Genomic DNA, 22,391 nt, shown 5'->3' on the forward strand with positions numbered 1-22,391 from the left:
AGGTCAATAAAATGAATTATTTATTTGACCTTGAAGTGGAATGTATAAATTATAAGATGGAATATAATCGACCACTTCAAATATTAAAAGTATACTTAAAAAAATAATCACTTATAGATCATTAAGATCATAACAAAAAAACCAGTTTATTTTTTTAGCGCTGCTTGTCCGGTTAGTTTCTGTTCAGAATCGGTAGTATTCTTAACTTTTACTAACAATAAAATGCCCCGTAGATAAACAATACATTATGTTATTGTAATTTAAAAAAATATAGGAAAGAATTACTAATACATACATATGAATACTAAGTTCCCGAGGCCAAATTAATCAGTAGATACCAAATTGAAATCCGTGAAAAACTAACTTCTGTGGCATTAAGATATATTTTACTTATTATACTATACCCGGACTAATTAATGAAACAAAGTTTACAATTTAGATTCATATCATTTTTATAGATTAAAGGCTTTAATTTAATGCTCACTACTATATATGCATACATACAACCATGTTCGGTTTCAAATATACCCGCGAGTTTTATGTCGCAGTATTGCAAAAAATCTCTTTTAATCCGATGGGATAGCTTATTCCCTAAAGTTCAAGATGTATTACTTGAAGTATAAGTACTAAAGAAAAATCACAACGCTAGCGCGATCTAAATTCCTACAGCGCCATCTACCCTATAACTTGAGAACTTATTTGTCTGATCAAGTAGTTTAAGAATTTAATAGAAATAAATATAATCATTAATTAAAAATAAAAATTAATTAAAGTATTGAAAAACCTTTTTGAATGTATAATGGAGACATTTTCATTAATTTTTCCGTATCATTCTTCAATAACAAATACATTATCAATTTAAAAAAATATACGGAATAGAAATCTGTAAGGTTTCTGTTTCAAAAACAAAGAGTAAATGACTCCTAAAACACGTTCAAATAGTTATAATTTTTTCACTTGTTGTGTTTGCATATATCTCGCCTAGTCGCCTCGTATTAAAAACTGCACATACCGTGCTCAGTACCACAATGCAGTAAGAATTATAAAGTATAAAAAAATAGTGAATATTTTCGAATCGGAACGATATTGATTTTGATAAGACAACGACTTTAAGCAGGTGGTATTTAAAAAAAATATATCGAACTTTAATCGTTAAGCGCAATATAAAATTCATGCGGCGCCACCTATCTCCAAATATTAAAATTTATTCTAAACTATCGATAGTTTAGGTTAAAAGTATTGGTTATGGAAAGCTATCGATAGTATCGATAGCTCCCAACACTACTGTCATTTAATACGTCAGTGAGCCGCTCACCACTGCTTTTCTAAGTTTGAAGTTTCTTTTATCTGTCAAACGAATGATTAGGTTATATTAAATTTATTTTGAAAAATGTTAGGTCTGGAATCGCTCTAAAACAATTATAATATTTGTTTATAGTTGTTTTTATTTGTTAAGGATAATGGCTATGTTTAGGGCTGGCTTACAACGTCTATCTAATGTATTCAACGGTCAAGGTACCTATTTTAAAATAGAATATCCGATTAACGTAAATAATATAGCTATGTCGTATTAATCATTCTACTTTTCTAGGTGGTATTCTTTCAAGACTTATTACTCAAAACGCACCAACTACAAATGTAACTGCCCCTGATACAACAAAAGACGTGATCGCAACATGCAATAAACTAATTGAAGAGAGAACATCTCGTAACTTCGCAATAGTACACTTATTGGGTAAACAATGGCGAGTTACGGACGGTGATCTCCTAGTCGTCGAAGGCTACTGGCCACCAAATATAGGAGATAAAATAAAATTAGACAAAGTTTTATTGGCTGCAACAAAGGATTTCTCACTTATTGGGAGACCGCTGGTGCAACCTGGCCTGGTAACAGTGACGGCTACAGTGATATCTAAGGGTCTGTCTCACACGAGGACACATTTCAAGAAGAAGAGGAGGAAGCAATTTATGAGAATTAATTTTCAAAGAGCACAACAAACCATGTTAAGAATAAACACAGTAGAAATAGCAAATAAAATTAATGAAGCTCCTAAGAATGTTTTCTAGATAGAATAATATGCATGTAGTAGATTTAATAAATAAATAAAAGTATAACAAAAACATTTTTATTGTCACACTTCACCTTAATTAATTAGTACTATTTTATTTATTTCATAAATAATAAATATATTTAATTTAGCTAAAAAATTTTGTTGCTGGAAAATCAACTATTTAATTTAACATTATCACAATAATTTTGAAATGAAATTTTATGGCTTTCCTTCAAAAATCTTTTCATTCCCTTAAATAAGTAAAATAATTGTTTGTTTTCCAGTAAATCAGATAGTATTTTTAAAAATAATTCATAATCTCCATCTTTCTTATAAGCAGATATTGATAATTGAAATTTTTTATAATTCTCTACATCAAGGAGTGTTTTGATCTCTTTAACAAAGTCTATAAGTGATGTTGGTGCAACTCTTTCATCACAATGAGATATTTCACTTTTTTTCAAGTTTTCTTCAAACCCAAAAGATTTTATCTTTAATTTTTTCTTTTTTGATGCTGTTGCAGAAACATTTGCCTCATCTGCATTTCTTTTATGAATAGTAACTAGTGACTGTGATGAAGATTGTGATTCATTGCTACTATCTAATGCACTGAAAAGCTCTCTTGTTTCTTTAGGTCTGAATTCATTTACATATGAAGATGTTTGTGCCTTCTTATAAAAATCCATGGAAAAATCAGCATAAACTTCATTTGAGTTAGGATACTGATTTACTGACTTTTTACTGGAACTCATACCCTTATTTATAATTCTGGCATTTGTTCTTGGGAATGCCACACCAGTTAAGCTTGAGCTATCTTGATGTGTATCATTAGATTCGTGTGCTAGTAATGGCTTAAGTTTGGGTGGTGGTAAAGAAATTTGAGCACTTTTAAAAAATCTGCAAATTTCACTAACAGTCTCTCCAAATTTGTTTGATACATTAATATGATCCCTAAGCCACGCAGAGAGCTGGTTCCTTAGTTTAGGATTACTAAACCTTGTATCACATAGTAAAATTGCACCATAATCATTCTGGTGTCTGATTACTCTTCCAATAGCCTGATTAACTGCCCTCGTAGCTTCCAGTGAGTACCAGTCATCTCCAGACAGAAATTCCTTTTCTTTGATTCTTAATTCCTCTAAATATTTTTTTTTCAACACAATTCTGGGATCTTTAAGAGGAGGAAAAGGGAGGCCGGTAATAATGACCGCTCTGCCATTCATATCAGCAAAGTCTAATCCTTCTGATACCTTACCTCTGCAAACAGCCATGAAACATGCTCCTTTAGTATTTGGGTCACTTATCTTACTATAATATTCATTGATAATAGAATTAAAAGTATCCTTTCGTTGGGGTTCAACAAATATTTGCTTTATATTATTAATACTAGACCAGATACCTTCCGCTTGCCACATTTCTTGACATTTAGTCATTATGGGATATGATGGGAAAAAAACTAATAGCCCATCAGGTATAACCCTAGAGAAACTTAGTATTGTTCTTCCCAACGAAGTAATGTATTTTGGATTATTACGATTTTGATAATTCGAGTTTAGTTGCACATTATCAGGGCCATTTCCAATAATTTTGACACAAATTTGATTTGACTTTACAATGTGTGGATTTTCTAACTGTACACTTATTGGAATACCCAGTTCAGATATTAATGGTTTCAATGGGGCTAGAGTACCACTGGTTAAAATGATGCTTCTAACATTTTGCTCTAAAAGTTGCTTCATGCCAAAACCAGGACTAAAACACCAGTAGCTGAGAATTCTTTCTGCTGATTTGGAAGAAGTTGTTTTAAGGGCGCCCCAGCCCTCTGCTTTTTTATTATTTTTCTTATCTTCAATTTGAACATGAACCTTATAACATAACTTTATTCTTTCCTTATAAGCATGTGAAATTCCACTGAACACAACATTCAATAAATCAACAATCTTTTGTAGCCCTACACCTTTTCTCTGAAAAGGCGAAGCACTTGCAGTAGATAGATATTGAATAAGATTTTCTATTAAAGTAATGACAGAAGTGTGGTTATGGTCCTTTATCTCTGCCTTGTCGAGGAGCTCAAATATGTAGCCACCTGGATAAGTTGAGCCATCAGGTCCAACACCAATTTCATCTATAGCTTTTTCGAAGGCGAGCATCATTTCTTTCAATATACATAAATCATCACATGTAAAATCTTTCGGCTGGTTATTGTCAAGACTCACATCCATTTGATCTTCATTTCCTTCAATAAAAGATTTCATAACATAAGTTATTTCATCAATACATAGGGCCACATCTGTAGTCCTAATCTGCAGAGAGGCTGACTCTTCACACATCTTTTCTACATTGTGTGCCTCGTCCAGTATAATTATGTTATTCAAAAGTTCAACTCCATTGGCTTTCCTTGACTTTGGATCTAATAAATAATTATATGGCATGAATATAATATCAGCGTCTTGTTTGAGCTCTTTTGACAAATAATAGGGACAGCACTTTAACTTCTTTCCTACAGACACTAAATCTTCTATATCTAGAATATCATCACCTTTAACTGTTCTGTCATCTTTCTTTGATTCAACATTGTTATAAAAATGGCAAGTTCTCGTTTTCACCTTTAATTGGCACATGTGGACTTTGTTCATGTTATTTGTTTCTTTGGATACCTCAGGGTGGATACACATTTGATCTCTTGAGCCAAGAACTGCAGCTTTGACATATTTATAGTTTGATCTCTTCAGCTCCTGCATAGCTTGTGTTAGTTGCGAATGTGTGCGTGATGAATAAATAATTTTCGGCATACCCCAAACCGTGTTATCTTTTGCTTTGCCTGCGCTGGACTTTAGGTTTTCCCGTAAACCTCCATTGAGACCACCACCACTATGTTCTGAAAAATTACCAAGTTGTGCATTCATTTGCAACTGCGCTTTCTTTAACATTAGCCAAGCCAATGAGGAGCATAATAAACTAAGCGTCTTTCCTGTTCCCGTTGGAGATTCCAGTACAGCATTTGTATTATTTTGTAAACTTTCAATAACTTTTTCCATGTATGCTTTTTGAACCTCATAAGGTTCAAAAGGAAAGTTTACAGGTATTCCATATATCATAACTTCAGGCATGTTTACAGCTTAATAAAATTATTCTTTCTAAAATCGTATAATTTAATCTTTACAAGAAAAAGAAAGGTACTTTATGATTTTCATATTTCAAGATCAACAAGTTTGCTGATTTTTTGATTTATTGAACGTCATATTTTTATTTATGTTGAGAATCCCGCCTTTTCGAAACACAGACAAAATACTATTTTTATCTGACTACTAAGTGTTGGCATTAGTAATAATTAATATCTATATAATAATTACAAAAACAGACCTTAAAAACAAAAATTAAAATACTTATATATTTATTAAAGTTTTCAATTACATGATGATTACGTGTCTTATTAAATATCTTACATTTAGATTCTAAATGTTTTATCTTTATTGGTCATAAGTCAATGTTGATTTTAATTTTTCATAAAATAAATTTCATTTAAATAGATGTATATATATTATATAAATATATTATTAAATGCTTTAGATAACACAAAATGTGTGAACCTATGACATGGATCATTAGTTTGACTTGACAGCTGACGTTGATTGAGAAATAACCTTATTTTTTTAATTTTATGACAGTAGCAAAAACAAAACATTATTGTATCAATAATTATACATAAACATATGTAAAACATGAAGGTGGCTGTAAAGCAAATTTATACATCAGTAGCATGTAATCGTGTTCCAGAAATTGCTGACTGGAACAGAGATGGTTTTATATGCTATGGTGCTTCAAATGCAGTAGTTATTTACGACACGGTAAAAATTTATAACCTATATTTGAAATTGCTTCTAATATTTTTTTTCATTAAACAATAGATCAAAATGTAAAAATATAAAGCCTTAACGTTAATGTTAGTAAATAATATTAAAGTATTTTTTTTTTTTTAGAATGTAAAGGGTCAAGACCCACTTCAAGTTTTAAGTCACCACTGCTCAAAAGTAAATTCAGTTAAATGGCTGCAGAAATCAGATAGTTGTACAGAACTATTATCATGTTCTGCAGACAAAACAGCTGCTATTTGGACGCTTCATAATGGAACTTGGAAGGTCACCAGCCAGTTAACAGGTCATAAAGATGGTGTCACTTGTATCAATGGAGTGTATCTTGATGGTGATGATTTAATGGTTTACACGGGATCTATTGATTCGACAGTGAGAGTCTGGGAACGTAAAAATGGTATGTATTATTAATCAAAAAAACGAATTATGATCTTAATGCATAATTTATTAACAGTACTAATACTGTAGTAATATTAATATTAGTATATAAATAACAAATTAAATTTTATTCTACTTTCCTCTAGTTTGTACAATTAATGTGCACATTATTTTGATGAAACAAGAAAAAATTAAAGTAGTTAATATATATACATTTTCCTTTTTTGAGAAAAGAAGCACATATGAGTTTGATTGGGTCCTCAGCCCATAAGTCAGCCTCATAGTAAAAGCTTCAGGGAAAGGTTTGAAGCTTGTTTCACTGTGTGGCTAAAATTGTGCATACTCTTATGCACATACTTTCATCTGAATCGAGCTAATTTATGCTATATGTTTTGGATACTACCATAAATCAAAACTTATCTCCAATTTTTATTAAATTATTCAAAGTTGAAATAAAATTAGTTGCACATCTAAAATATATTTTTCACCATTTTTCAGGGACAACAGTACATAAACAAACAATCAATCTTCATTCTGGGCTCTGTCTCACACTTCATGCACATATTTTACCTACTACTAATAAACCAATCCTATTCTGTGCTCTTGACGACCACAAAATACACATATTCAGTGAAGAAGATGAATATCATAGAGTTCACATGCTAGTAGGTCATGAAGATTGGGTTAGAGGATTAGATGTTGTTGGAGTTGGTGAGTCAAATTAATACTTATCTGAAATAACAATATCAACGGTACAAATATTAAAAAATAGGGGACCAAAATAAGTTCCTTGTGGTACACCTTTAGTTTTTGGTAACTAGAATATTAAAACAATAATATCATATATAGCTCATTGCATTGAATACAAGCTGCTGCTAAGTTGGCTTGTTCTCATAATGTAGTGAATGTTATCAATGGTCATTCTATTTTCGCAAGTATTAACTGTTGAATTACATAAGATGTTATCATGATTTTCAGATGAAAATACTATAATGCTTGCATCAGCCTCACAAGACACTTATATCCGCCTCTGGCGCATTCAATCACATGAAGATAAGACCGTGAAAGGAATTAAAGTGGAAGAAAAAGTGTTTCAAGCATATGGGATAAAATGGTCAGTTAAACTAGATGCTGTTCTGGCAGGTCATGAAGGCTGGGTATATGGAGTACAGTGGCAGAAGGTTCTGGATAAAGGTAAATTGGGTTATTTTAATTAATGTGATTGTCAAACAAAAATGTATTACTTAATTTCCATAGGCTACTTTTATTATTATTACGTAATCAATTTCATTGTATTTTTTTATGTTTGTTGGAACTCATTAATTTATGAGTAAATATTTACAAAGTTTCTATTTGTGTTTTAAAAGATATGTTTTATATTATTTACACCATTATAAAATGAACGATAATTCATTTCGCAAGTCGATCTCTTAGGGAGCAAAATACTCCCCAATAATACAATATCTTATTGGTCATTGTGCATATATGGTCCTATTTGAACAGTTTAAATGATTCCTTAACTCTATAGCTAAAGGTTAATCCGGTAAGACAACCCAAAAAAATATTTGGCTAATGAAGGTTACGCGCATTAACCAATGAGCACACACGAGCAATTCAGAATCTCTATTAGTAGAAAGCACTACATATGGCCATTGACAATTTTGTACATAGAGGAAAAAATAACTATTTTTGTAATAATAAATAATAATAGTGCATAAACTTGCTACTTATCAAAGCAACGAAAGATGCAATCTAAAAGAGACATGACTATGTCGCCTACGGCACAAACCTTAGACGCCGCACTTTACTTATGGATGCTCTCATGTGCATCCATAAGTAAAGTGTAAAAAACATACGCAAAATCAAACAATCACATGTGTCACATTTAGTAATCATGAATATAAATTTTCTAGGCTGTACATCTACCCAGAATAAACCTTAATATGTGAAATAAGTTCATCGTTTTTTTTATCATTAACAGCAAACGATCAGCCGATCTATCGACTTCTTTCCTCATCCCTTGACAAAACCATTATCATATGGCAACCAGAGAGCTATGGTGGTGTATGGGTTGAGAGCGTTAGAGTGGGAGAAGTCGGAGGAAATGGTCTAGGGTTTTATGGAAGTCGATTTGGACAAGATACATTCATGGGCCACGGGTACAATGGATCATTACACATCTGGAAACTAGATAAGGTAATTTTTTTTCAATGATATTGATTTCAGATTATATGGGGCTTTAAAGAATATCCGGAATCTATAATTGCTTTAGTCAAGTCGTATGCGTCATCTTCCCTCACTTGCTCATATACTGGATCTGATTGTATCATTTCTGATGTCCAACTATATCTGCTGTTAAAACAAAATGTCAAAACATCAGTCTGCTAACTAAACTAAGTAACTTTCCTTTTACAAACTCCGCACGCTTAGGTGTTACAAATAGTACCTTAGACTCTTGCTTAGATCTCTGAGCTTAGATAGCAGCGCATATGTTATGAAGTTAACCGGTGTCGTCCCGCCTGCATCCGGCTTGTATTTGCATTGACTATTTTCTCAAGCAGATCCTTTAAAGTAATCTGCTCTCTTCTTTCCTACACAAATGCTAGAGTATGTCGCCAATTCAATAGTGCCCAACAACTGTATATATATATACTCCATATACAGTTGTTGTATTTCTGGATCATTGGTAATTTGCTATTATTTACAGATGATCTTGCGACTAGTCTTTTAAAGTCGCTTCAAACTTCTATACTATCCATCTGATCACATGCAGCCATTTTTGGTGATTGAGCTGTCTAGTCGCTCATTGTTGAAGCTTAATCTATAATAACTTCATTTAAGTTCGAGTATTTTTATCTCGAATATGAATTAATGGAAAACAAATGCCGATAGGAAGAATATATTTTTTAGTGGAGGCTTTTATTAAAACGAGATACAAATTAATTTTATTTAAGTGAAGCTTATGTGAAAAAACAGGAAACAAATCAGTGGCAGCCGAGCGTAGTTGTTGGAGGTCACTTTAGCGGAGTAGAGGACATTAGATGGGAGGGTCAGGGGCGCTATCTCCTTAGTGTTTCTTTGGACCAGACGACGAGGCTGCACGCGCCTTGGAATAGACCTGACGGTAAACCTGTATATTTTCATAACATGATGGATCGTTTTTAAAGCACATAAAATACGAGACTGTTCTGACTGTCTGACTGTTGACGAACAGTTCTTTCATAAAGACTTTAAACTGGAATAGATTGATCAGCGTTATCTACTTAAAGCTGTATAGAGTTTTCGTATTTTTTTTTTAATTTATATTTTGAGTCAAATTGACTAGCAAATGGGTCAAGTCAAGGTCAAATAAGGCGCAGTTGCCAATAGAAATTGATACTCCAAAAAATATAAATCATTCTTCACATCTTCAATGCGCCATTAACATTGGAAACTAAGATGTTATGTCCCTAAAACACGGCTGATCTATGAGGATCTGTTAACGTTCTAAATTCAATAATTAATAATTGTAACATCTAATATGTATGTGATGATTATTGTAACTTGCGGAATTAATACTTTGACAAGGATCAATTTTAGGTCCTTTTCTATTTCTAGTATATATAAATGATCTTTAAAGGTATTTGTGATATTATGTTGTTTGCTGACGATAATGAATTGATTTTAAAGGTTGATAGAAAAAAACATATTATATACTTTAAATTTAAAATGTTGGTAAAGAGTACCTTCTGAGTTTTTTGTCGGTTCTTCTCAGTCGAATGTAGCAGCTGGCAGCTTTCCGTTTAGTATTCAGTAAAGTATATTTTGACCGAGTCGGCTCCCTGCCGTTGTGCGGCGCAGGAGGCGGCGCGGAGTGGCACGAGCTGTGCCGCGCGCAGGTGCACGGGTACGACATGTGCGCGGCGGCGTCGCTGTCGGCCGCGCGCTTCGTGTCGGCCGCCGACGAGAAGGTGCTGCGCGTGTTCCGCGCGCCGCACAACTTCCTCCACAACTTCAGGAACATCGTGGGAGAGGCGCTCGTCGGGGAAGACGACGAAGGTAAATATGGATATCACCGACTCATCGCGTATTTAAGCATATATGGGATTACATTCACATGTACCAGGAGAACAGGCTCCAAGCCGCCTGAGCTGGGGATATTAGATTACACCATCATGTTTTTTGTTTATAATAAAATGCTTTAAAAATAGTTATAAGTATTTAATAAAAACATTCAATTGAATCCGATTGCTTTTGCCAATAGGACCTGAAGGAGCTTCGGTCCCTTCCCTGGGTTTGTCCAACAAGGCTGTGTTCAGTGGAGAGGAGCACACGAACGGAGATGATAACGATGGATACTTCGTGCCAATTGAATTGAACGGTAAGACGATTGAGACTCGCGGCCGCACCAAATTAACTTATAATTAACATAAATAAATTTGACAAATCAAATTTATATAGTAATGGACAAATGTGTGAATATGACAAAGACATAACATACATATATAATTGTATTTAACTAACATGACTGTATTTTTAGACTTTGAAAAAGAGTAACTCTTGAGTGTATTTCTTGCGGGTTCTTCTCGGTAGAATCTACATTCCGAAACGGTGGTAGCTTTACTTTAAATAGTTTGTTAAATGACGATTCAAAAGTGCTTGTAAAAGCCTACTTGAATAAAGTATTTTGATTTGATTTGATTTGAAAGTATCATTGCATGAATCACTAATGTTATCGTTTACTGGGCTCTGTTGCGAGCAGTATTTGGCTTCGGTGTTAGGACTTTATCTGGGTACTAACTGGGTAGCAATATTCAGTATCGTTATATTCCGGCTTAAAGTGTGAGTCAGTCCAGAGTATAATGTCTATGGATAGGTTGATTATTTACAATTAGGTAACTTGGCTAACTTAATATATAAAATAAATAATTAAATAATGAAAAAGCGGGGACTTAGTATTTGTTGATCGCCGACCCCGGGATGTATAAATATACAGTGGATTTCGGGTATAACGACGATGAAGGGACCACTGTTATTTCGTCGTAACATCCGGATGTCGTTACAGGCAAAGGCAAAAAGATACAGACATGTACATAGTTTATATTCAGTCATTGTTAAAAATATTCGCACACATAGTTATTTATTGATACATTTAAAAAATTGTGTGATATTACTTTGCTTCAATTCATTTTCCTGTGCTAGCATACGCTGTAGGGTGTATTCTATTTTCATTACGCCTTCAATGTCTATAGTATCCTTTCCATCGCCAAATAGACAATATCTTTTGAGCCTTGTCACAGCACGTAACACATCCTCAGTTATAGGAATCTCACTTGCCATCTTCTTTTTCCTCCTCATTTTCCTCATCTTGCGTCGTAGGTGATGGAACGACAGCTTCAGCAATTTCATTATCAGTCAAATTGCTAGTGGTGATAAACTGACTGTCAATATTGACATATGTTTCCCAATTCGCAACATTTGTTTCGCTTGACGATGTTGTCAGCTGTGCCAATGGTATGTCCAACTCTTGACGCGTCGGCTTGCGGTTTTTCTTAATTTTTAAGTATTTGGACTCAAAGCACTCTAGTATTTTATCACGGTTTTTCCACATCGTAGATATTCTTGAATGCGAAACTTTGTATTCTTTGCACAAATCAGCATTGTTTGCACCATTTTTCAACTTTGAAACGATTTCCAACTTTTCTTTAACAGCGAACGTGCGTCTAGGAGCCATACTTATTCAAAAGTTACACATACACAGTTGCTACTCTGAATATCAATTTGTAACTGATAAATAAATATATATAAACAAAAAGTAAAGGTTGCTAACAAAAGATAAGAGAGCTCTTTTGTGTCTTTGGCAGGATTTCCAAGAATTTATTACAAACTATTCCATAAAACAGTCGCTACGCCCGAACTCGACGTTACATTCAAAGTCGTTATAGCCATATGTTTGTACATACTATAGTATGCTTCAATTCAAGAGGCTTATATTTAACGTCACTATAGACGAATGGTCGCTACAACCAAGGTCGTAATAAATGAAATCCACTGTAATTGTACTCTATTGACATCAACTCTGAAATTAGAATGGCGGAAAAGAGTAACTACCGTGTTTCTAGCCGTTTCTTTTGGGTAGAGTCACTCTTCGAACCGACGGGACCTTCACATTTAATCGAACACTAACGTAACCACTCAAAAGTGAGCCCACTCGAATTAAGAATATTTTGTTATTTATTTATAATAATTAAAACTGCAAGAGGGCCGGAGTGTGATCTATTTCGCGTCCCCAGAGCCGCCGACGGAGGAGACGCTGATGCAGAACACGCTGTGGCCGGAGACGCACAAGCTGTACGGGCACGGCTACGAGGTGCGCTGCGCCGACGCCAGCGCCGACGGCGCGCTGCTCGCGTCCGCCGCGCGCGCCGCGCTCGCCGCGCACGCCGCCGTGCTGCTCTGGTGCGGCGACGCCCACCGGGAAACGTGTTCAATCGTTTCTCGACTTGCTTCTAACAATCGAATTGTAAATTTCAGGGACACGTCGAACTGGCAACAGATACAGAAGTTGGTCTCTCACAACCTCACGGTGACTCAGCTGGCTTTCTCTCCGGACAGCCGACGTCTCCTGTCGGTGTCCCGCGACCGAAGATGGACCGTATTCCAGAGGATACGAGATTCGAACCTGTTCGAGATAGCCGCCAGCACGGACAGAACGAACGGTATCCACACGAGGATCATCTGGTGCTGCGCGTGGGCGTGGGATGGGTCGATGTTCGGGACGGGCTCCAGGGATGGAAAAGTTAGTACGCGACTAAAAATACTAAATTCTTTAGATTGCCGACATAGAGAAGTCATAAAAATCAAAATTTAGTCATTTGACAAATATAAAAAAAAGAAATACCATTTACCATATGTAAAGCCGAAAGTTTTAAAAACTATGATGTAATGTAGTTCTTTGCCACCAAGACTGCTCTACTCTTTATACTTTGCTATTGTTTTTGAATATTTACCAGCAAATCCAACCGATTTGGAAAATTCTATTTTTGGCACGTCCTTCCCCTACAACCGATAATGTGTAATTAACTTGCATAATTTTCTTGTTTTACAGCTTTGTATCTGGTCAAAGACAGACACAACAAGCGATTCTACACTTAAGGATTATTCTTTAGTGGGTGAGTGACTGAGGACCATTTAAAAATGTATTTATGCTTAAAATATAAATTGCTTAAAAGGTTTGAAATCATAGTTCTAAGTTGAATATATTTTTTATACAAAACTTTTAATTGATTTGAGGTCATTAATGGTTTAATTTAATATTTTCAGGAAAGCCACTAGAACTACCCAACACGTCAATAACGGCGCTAACGTTCGCTCCACTACAACGGGAGAGTCAGATACTAGCCGTCGGCTTTGAGTCCGGCGTCATCCGGATATACAACTTCGACAGCACTTGGAGCTTGCTACACGAACTAGATAACAGGTGAATGATATTAATTAATCGCTCCCTCTAATCTTTTCTTTTTCCTTTTTTATCGACAATCTGCTCTGACCTCATACGAATACATTGCAATTTCAATTTAAATTCCACAATATTCGATATTCGAAATTGTGGAATGTATTGACCCAAATTAGGCTAAGCTACTCGGTCTTCCAAAGGTTTTCTTCTGATACTGTACAGTCTCACGAACTATTCTTTATTTTTCCTCATTTCCTCAAGCGTTCGATCAGGCAAAGATCGAGTATCTTAAAGCTAAGAGTGAATAGAATTTATCTAGAAAGCTATCGAGTAGTATCAGATGGAGCCTGGTTAGAATTCAGAACCTTCTACTAAGACAAAGAAACAAAATACATACATACACATCACATACACACTCGGTCAAAATAGGATTTAAAGACTAACGAAATAAATTATTTATCTTTGTTTAGGTCATTTTCGATGCTGCATTTGGTGTTTTGTTTAAATGGAAAAAAAACGCAGCAATAAACAATAATAACTTTAAGGTTGCTACCGAATATGACTTATACCGTGCATAACTTATATTGTTCCCAATAGTTAAACTATGTGCTAACAGATGGCGCTGAACGTTTTTAGATCGCGCTATAAATATTTTTACAAAACTACGTCGACGTATTGTAATAATTTTCGCTTAACTTACGCTTGTTTCGACAATTACTTATACGCCTTTGTGTTATTTTCAGTAGTATTTAATAATAGTATTATAAAATGTATCTATGTCGTACTGTACAAGTTCGTTACCATTTAAATAATATTAATTAATAGAATAAACTTGATAATTTCGATATTGTATTAGATAAAGATATTGAATAAGCTTGATCCTATAAAAGTTGTGTCATATGAATAATTTTAAATAGATTTACAAACTCGTCCTGTCTAATAAAAGAGTTCCACAAACTTTGTCACAACTACTTGTACTAGAGATGGGGTGAAAATTCAATTGGTTTTACATTCAATCGAAATTCGGTTTAATGCCGAACAAATTATTACAATTGAGCACTACAATCAGTATCTAAGTGATTATTAATGTTTTTCAATTAACCCAGTTATTATACGGTATTATTTAATATAGAGAAGAGTTAATTTTATACAGGAGAAGAAGATAATTTATTTTTATTCATATTGTTAAGTTAAGGTGTACTCTTACTTAATGATGTGTCGCTCTCGAGAAAGCGCGGCAAGATTGAGCCGAAGTTCGGCCGAATTTCGTATTCGGTTCAATTCACATTTGGCCCATTTCTAATATATATCATATTATAAACATTATTTTTAAACTATTGTGTATGAAACAGATGATTTAATATTCTGCTGCTATTCTTTGTTTTCAAAGTTAATATTATTGTATTTTGTTGCAGTGCGGCGCATCATTTAACTGTAAAGAGATTATTCTTCAGGCCTCCTCGAAAGGACTCGAACAAGGAACTGTATCTGGCAAGCTGCGGCAGTGACCATTTTGTTAGAATAAATAACATAATTCTATCTTAAAAATATATTTTGTTAAATTTAAAACTCTTATTATTTCCACTCTAAGTATGTATGTGTTTGTGAACAAAGTTAACCATCCGTTTATGGGACAAAAGATAATAAAAAATCATGTACATAAATTTCAGATACTGTGCAGATTAATTATTGATATTTTTTTAATTACTGAATATTTACAATTTTAAATTAAGAGAATGTACCTTATCATACACTTTGCAGTCTTAGCAATCATTAATAGTAATTTCGTGTCCAATGAACCAAGTTCTTATGCCATTAGAAAAAAAAAGACTCACAAGCTTAACAAATATGTTCAAGTTACATACAAATCTAAATTAAAATAAAACCACTTATTAAGAATATAATTCATATAATCTTTAAAGTTTAACAGCATACTGCATCTATAAAGCACATAAAAATAAAACTTCAAAAATAATATTGGAAGCGCATTTGATGTTATAAATTCTTTATAATAATAACAATCTGTAATGCTACTATAAAAATATTACAAAACTACACTATAAATTAAATTCCTCAAATTCAAAATGTGGTAACGCTGAGATCTACAGATCTAATCTAATATATCTTAAAATATCAATAAAAGTAATAATTTCCGTTAATCATTCACAAAACATTTCGAAAAAAGTTTTATATAATGTTCAATTGACCAATACATAAAACTCCACTGGTAAATAGTATAGACGTTTTGTGCCACAAATGTTCCTCTAAAAACCTTAGGCCTCTCCCTGCCACACAGGAAGGCATTTACAAAGTTGTGAAAAGTATTTTATAAGTAATAACTATTCTAATAGATTTTGTACGAATGTATACAGAACGAAAATTGGCCTTGTATTAGCACCGCAACTGATTTCAACAAATCATGTGTCGATAGCTTTCTACTCGTATCAGGATTGATTTAATTCACTGTAACGAAGATCAGACACTACAAACGTCAACTAACGAATCGTCTCGTTATAGATACGATATCGCTATCAAAACCCGATAACGAAAATATCGAAATGGACTCAACAAATATTATAAAATTAACTTACATTCTTCTCTATTTTATACAATAATGTATAATAACTGGGTTATTTGAAAAGCCTTAATAATCACTTGATAATAATATTTTGCTAATTTCCATTCGTATGATCCTTTAAAAATTTCGCATTAAGTTTCCAACAAGTGAATTTGTTCAAGTAATGACAAAGAGTAGTAAAAAATACATTTTTATTTTTTTATTAAATTTTTGAAATTTAATTTAGCATTACACAAAAAGGCATAAATATCAAAAACGTATTTATTTACGAATAAAAAAGAAATTGTTTCAACTAGGATCCATATAAGCTGTTAGACGTAATTACATAGTTAAAATATTGATAATATAATATATCAGTACTGCACCAAAATGTTACGATATTTTTTGACCTTACTTAAGTTCTTACTGCCTTTAAAATATAACATAAAAAATTATAATAACAATAATTTTCCTTGAAACTAATTTAGTATGTTTTTTTTAACGATTTTTGCTCTTCGAGTATAATAATAGATTTAACAATTATTTAACTAGAATTTATTAATCATAACAATACATTACACTTAAAAATATTAATAATTTTTACATAAAAGTATTAAACTTAAATATTCCAAACATTATTCCAAAAAATACATAACGGCCACGGCAAAATATTAAATATTTTCATTATACAAATTTAAACATTTAATATACAATATATTTAAAAAATAGCAACTCAAAGGTTACACTGTACACATACATATATTTTCAATATAATAAATTGTAAAGACTTATGTATATCATACGAAATTTTGTATATATATATTTATTTAATGGACCGCTTGACAGTAAATGTTACTATGAAGTAACAAGACATGGTTCCTGTGAAAGATATAAATCATTATTCTCATTGTAGCACTGATTAAAAAACCATTATCCATGTGCTCGTAATAAATATACTTGACATGATGAATAAAAGTACAATAATTGTAAAGCGGTCCAAAAAAAGGTTGTAAAAAGGTTTACATAAAAAATTTACCACATATAAAAATATAATATGTATCTTTTGAACAACTTAAGAACGATCAACTTTGCTATTCAACTCACTTTTATCCAAGACCATATGGATTAAGGATATTTCATAGATATAGTCAATAAAACTATTCCCTAAAATCGACTTCCCTAGGACAAGCTCATTTATGAATACATGTAGTACCATTTGCTTAACTCTGTTTAAAAAAAACTAATAAGAGTTCTCTCTCATTATACTCTTATTAGAGAATTATTCAAGTCTCCATCTCATAATTGGATAACAACAATATCAAAAAATATTAATCTATATATGTATATATGTTAACTTTTTACAATTGGAAGACATTTAAGTTATGGAGGATTTGAAGCAGACTAATGTAATAAATGCAAAATAAATGATGTCTATGTGATGTGTCGATGACTGTTACCACCTCACATAATCAATGAAATTAAACATGATTTTGGTTGTTGGATTTTGATATAGATACTATAAATTATCCTTCTATATGGTCATATCCCTTATATTATGTTTAAGCTTTTATCAAGAAACATCAGTATCAACAAGTTATATTATGACTGTTAGTATTGTAGTGGTCTTTTTAAATTGAATGATTTCTTAATATCATTATTACTCATTATTTGCAAAATCTCACCTCATAGTCAAGGTTTTCTTTTATCAACAACTGAACCCTTTTTCTCACAGTCAATTACATTGTAAAAAAAATAACTCCTTTGGATCATTGTTTTGGCTCAGTTCTCCACAGCAATGGCTTTTTTATGTTTCTTGCCCCTGAAGGTATTGATGATTTTTGTAATTGGTCCAGATTTCTTCTTCTTCCCTTCGCTGGTCTGGCTCATGTTGCCTAAGGACTTTGTTTCATAGGAGTTTGGATAGTTCACTTGGAGATGGTATAAATCAGTCATGCTAGATGTTTCAGTGGGTACGCTCGGTAGAGCAAGTTGATGCTCTTTATAACCATTGACTCTTTGGTATCCATTATTGAGGCTCTGCGATAGTTCAGCAATGTTCATGGCAGAGTGAGTAGAACTGGAGCTGTTTAATCTAGAAATATATTATTACACTAATTATTAAAGAGTGAGTACAAACTTTTTTCTTAAGAATGGGCAATCCATATTATTTAACAAACAGCACTCGACAAGCATAGAAGAATAATAATCAAAATAGGACATATACATACAATGCTTGACTTCAGACATGATTTAAAATTACGTCTGTGTCTGATATTTATATAAAGCTGAACACACTACGTAAAGCTCAAGATGGAGCTAAAGAGAAGAAAGAATAGACCAAGCTGTTACATACATTGACTTTATTAACAAATCAATGATCGAAGGGAAGTGGAATGGTATGAGTACCTCGGCGTGTCCACGATGCGCAGCGACTGCGACAAGCGCTCCCAGAAATTGTAGAAGGAGTGCGGGCCGGGCTCGCTGTAGCGCAAGCTGTGGTAGTGCGCGATGTGGTCGGGCAGCACGCACTGGCGGTACATCACCGGAATTATCTTGCTCTGCCGCTTGCCTATCAGAGGATGGGAGTTAGTGCAAGTCAAATGAGAACTTTTAATTGTATTAGGTTAACTTGAACAAATTTGGATTATGCCGTACTTATAGCATCCGCCTGCGCAAGGTTCATGCAAAAATTAATAGCAGGACTCCTCAGGAAGTCCGGAGAGTAGATCAGCACAATGTAACGGCAGCGCTCGGAGATGAGTCGTGACACTGGCTGGAACTGAGTGGCGTGTCCCGCCACCAAGTCTTCCTCTGTACAAATCTAGAAACACAACTCAAGATTACATATTTTTACTTGCATAAGTATTAAATGCTGTGGGCGACAACTAGTATTCACATAAAATCAGGTCAAATAATTTTGATTATAATACACATTTACCTTAAACCCTTCACTTCTCATTCGTATAAGCAGTTCATCAACAAAATCCTTATCCTCTTTAGCGTACAGTACATACGCATGATACCGCTGCGGTTGACCAAACAGTTTGTCATCATATGTGATGATGTCTTCATCACTGCCATCCACAGCTACAACCACCTGGTTGTTATTGCTTTGATTTCTTGGAACTGAAATTAATTAAAATACAATAAATAATTTTTTACCAATGTTTATTCTGACTTGAATTAGAAAAATTACTTTATTGATATAGCTTGATATTCTTTGTGGAGGTTTATTTAAATTGAATTAAATATATGTAGTCAACATATTGCTATTATCATTATAGATTATATTCATTAGAGACAGTGTATGTTGATTTATTCTTCCAAGAAATTGTATTGAGGCAAAGTAATTGTTCAATACAATTAATATGATTAACTTACAAAGTCTTCTTCCCCATTCTTACAAGTTTTATAAAATTAACATAAATTTAAGATTACCTTAGGATTATTTCATACTATGAAAAAAAACATAAAGCTAAAATAAATATTTTAAAAACAGGTTAAGCCAATTATACTGTCAACTTAATTTTTTATCAAAATAGATTTTGTATTTGATGACTTTTTCACAGATAAGTAGTTTGAGAATCAGTACTTTTAAATTAAACAAAAAAGATTAATATTGACTTGAATTGTTAAAAAAATTCAGTCCTCAAGATTGCCTAGAAGAAATTGCTAGTAAGCAATAACTATCTTTTAATGACATATTATACATTACAATGTATAATATATCATCTCATGTACATATGTTGCTAATTAACATAATTGTGTTCTAAAAATACATGAATATATAAATCGTATTTTTGAAGGAATGTCTCAAAACAAGAGACAACATTGGCAAGAATTGTCAGTCATTGGTTATCCACATCTGGTCGACATCCTAATTAATTCCATTGCCATAAAACATCAATCAGTCTATAAATGCCTTTACTTAATTTATTAATGATTATGAATAGACAATTTATGTTATTTTATCTTTTCATATTTTTATCCAATACTGAAAATTATAAACAATTTTTAAAAATCTTCAAAAAATTTATTTTAGTGCCAATTTTTCTTAGGTTTGTACAATTTATTTTCAAAACCACATTTCATTTTGGCTTTGGGTATCAAAAAATTTAATAATAATAAGTGAATTGTTTCCATATTGAATTTGTATTAAAACTAATAAAGCTGTCATTTTATAGTAATTTTTTTAATTACAAACCTATCAGTTTTTCTTCTCTAGCCAGCACCAGTAAATCTTCATAAACATCGTATCTATCTAATATTTGAAGGTAATCCAATAGTCGTCCAACGGTATCCGACCCATCATTAAACTTTGTCCATATATCTATAACCTTAGCCGTTTTATCTTGACAGTCATTTAAGGTTGCTGCTACTTCAGTTGATATATTGGCAAGAGACGCCAGTCCTCTCCAGTCTCTTTAATAAATATGATTTATTATGAACCACACACACACACACACTTAAATGGTATTATTTTAATTTTAAGAACATGTTAGTAGGGCAAGTTAGGGCCAGCAGGTTTATATTTTTGAGTCAACAATTAGCCACTAACAATTGTTATGTTTGGAATCTAGGTTATCATTCAAGAAGTAAAACAGCTTCATAAGTGTTCTAGACATTTTCTGTAAAGCGAGCGTTATAAAGCACCCATTACTCTGTATATATTTATAGCTTCAAATATTTACTTTCAATCACAACAAAAATCCGTGTTCTTATCAAAAAATACGATTAAGTTATTTTCTTTTATAAATGTGTAATTATTTCAATCTACATGATTAGATAGTATTTCATTTAACATATTATGTTTTTATAACATAGTCTGGATGTTTTAATTTCTCATATATAGCTGGAATTATATTTATTTTTAAATATAATGTACTTCTGTCTTCTTCTGTATCATTTATTTAAAAGGAGAAAGTATACCGTTAAATAAAATGTAAATACCTGTGTCGTGAAAGATGATCAGGTCCAACAATTGGCAAAACTTTTCTTGTGTTTAAACGAGATGATAATAAACTTCGAGATTCATTTGTAAGTGCAGACAATGGCACGGTGTTAAGATCGATCATCATATTGCCGCCACTTTTAATAAGAATTCTAGAATTCACTTTCTGTTTTGTTTTGGCACACTTTCATTTCGCTACGTTTCGCAGAAACGCGATTAAAAAAATATTAGTAATATTTTATGTATGCTTGTGTACTCTGTATATAAATTAGTCAATTGCAAGATTTAAGGGCAGGGTTGCCAGACGTTTTGAAATTGCGGTCGTACGATGAATAAATAAAAAATCGCATTACCTAGAAAAGCTATTTTTAATATTTGTATTATTTATTTCATCTGGATATTTAGTCTCCATTGATAGGAGTTTTATATATTACCTGTTTTTATACATACATGTAAAATCAGTATTAAATATTTTTTAATTTTTTCTTCATCTTTTTTCAAAATATTCTAACACTTCAAATTTGATTTAATTGACGTTCCGTTCTGAATTGAAATATATAATATGTATTATGCTTTTTAGTAATGTGATTGTTGGTGGTAGAATTAAAAAAATAGATAGTTGATTATGATTACATCCATTACCCGGTTTTTCCATTTTGACATGACATTTTTTGAAAAAGTATGTTTCACGGATGTATAAAAAACCTAAGATATCGTAAGAATACGATTAAATCGTACAATTGGTAACACTGCCACTCAAACTATTGTGATTTGTGAATTGTTGTAATATCGCACTCATCTATTCAAATTATTTTTATTTAAGTATAGAAATTGTATAACATAAACATCTTGGTTTAGATTTGTTACCAATACAAATATATACAAACTGAGGATTACTTTAGGAGCGATTAGCTGCGTTGTTAAAGACTATAGTGAGTTATGAAATTCGTAGAATTGTCTCTGACGTTTCACGTTACTGACCATGACAATTATACAACAAGATAAGCCGCGAAATTCAAACGACATATTCCAATAGACGGCATACAAGCTGCTAATTTTATTAGTTTAAACTTAATATTCAGTTTGTCGGAAGATTGACTTAAAATATATACTTAAGTACATACGTACCTAATTGTTATTAAATATA

At 32.6% G+C, this 22,391-nt stretch overlaps 4 protein-coding genes across 4 annotated transcripts; 2 read left to right on the plus strand and 2 right to left on the minus strand.

Annotated features, from left to right (window-relative positions):
- Positions 1 to 1,312: 1,312 nt before the first annotated feature.
- On the plus strand, positions 1,313 to 2,115 carry LOC125064918 (39S ribosomal protein L21, mitochondrial). The gene is made up of 2 exons (XM_047672230.1): positions 1,313 to 1,515; positions 1,592 to 2,115. Exons 1-2 carry the CDS (start codon positions 1,461 to 1,463, stop codon positions 2,065 to 2,067), a joined length of 531 nt encoding a protein of 176 aa, XP_047528186.1. The 5' UTR covers positions 1,313 to 1,460; the 3' UTR covers positions 2,068 to 2,115.
- A 93-nt stretch (positions 2,116 to 2,208) lies between these two features.
- LOC125064917 (regulator of telomere elongation helicase 1 homolog) lies at positions 2,209 to 5,313 on the minus strand. The gene has a single exon (XM_047672229.1). The coding sequence runs from the start codon at positions 5,159 to 5,161 to the stop codon at positions 2,225 to 2,227; it is 2,937 nt and encodes a 978-aa protein (XP_047528185.1). The 5' UTR covers positions 5,162 to 5,313; the 3' UTR covers positions 2,209 to 2,224.
- Positions 5,314 to 5,716: 403 nt separating this feature from the next.
- On the plus strand, positions 5,717 to 15,294 carry LOC125064914 (elongator complex protein 2). The gene is made up of 13 exons (XM_047672225.1): positions 5,717 to 5,899; positions 6,032 to 6,320; positions 6,800 to 7,012; positions 7,280 to 7,495; positions 8,283 to 8,497; positions 9,278 to 9,425; positions 10,142 to 10,339; positions 10,545 to 10,661; positions 12,574 to 12,739; positions 12,815 to 13,079; positions 13,389 to 13,452; positions 13,604 to 13,760; positions 15,152 to 15,294. Exons 1-13 carry the CDS (start codon positions 5,774 to 5,776, stop codon positions 15,279 to 15,281), a joined length of 2,304 nt encoding a protein of 767 aa, XP_047528181.1. The 5' UTR covers positions 5,717 to 5,773; the 3' UTR covers positions 15,282 to 15,294.
- A 1,732-nt stretch (positions 15,295 to 17,026) lies between these two features.
- On the minus strand, positions 17,027 to 21,520 carry LOC125064743 (myeloid differentiation primary response protein MyD88). The gene is made up of 6 exons (XM_047671942.1): positions 21,244 to 21,520; positions 20,498 to 20,715; positions 19,232 to 19,419; positions 18,949 to 19,114; positions 18,700 to 18,862; positions 17,027 to 18,385 (listed from the first exon to the last, which is right to left on the minus strand). Exons 1-6 carry the CDS (start codon positions 21,369 to 21,371, stop codon positions 18,073 to 18,075), a joined length of 1,176 nt encoding a protein of 391 aa, XP_047527898.1. The 5' UTR covers positions 21,372 to 21,520; the 3' UTR covers positions 17,027 to 18,072.
- Positions 21,521 to 22,391: the final 871 nt, after the last annotated feature.

Source organism: Vanessa atalanta, chromosome 6 (assembly GCF_905147765.1).
Source record: "Vanessa atalanta chromosome 6, ilVanAtal1.2, whole genome shotgun sequence".
Classification (NCBI taxonomy): Eukaryota; Metazoa; Arthropoda; class Insecta; order Lepidoptera; family Nymphalidae; genus Vanessa; species Vanessa atalanta.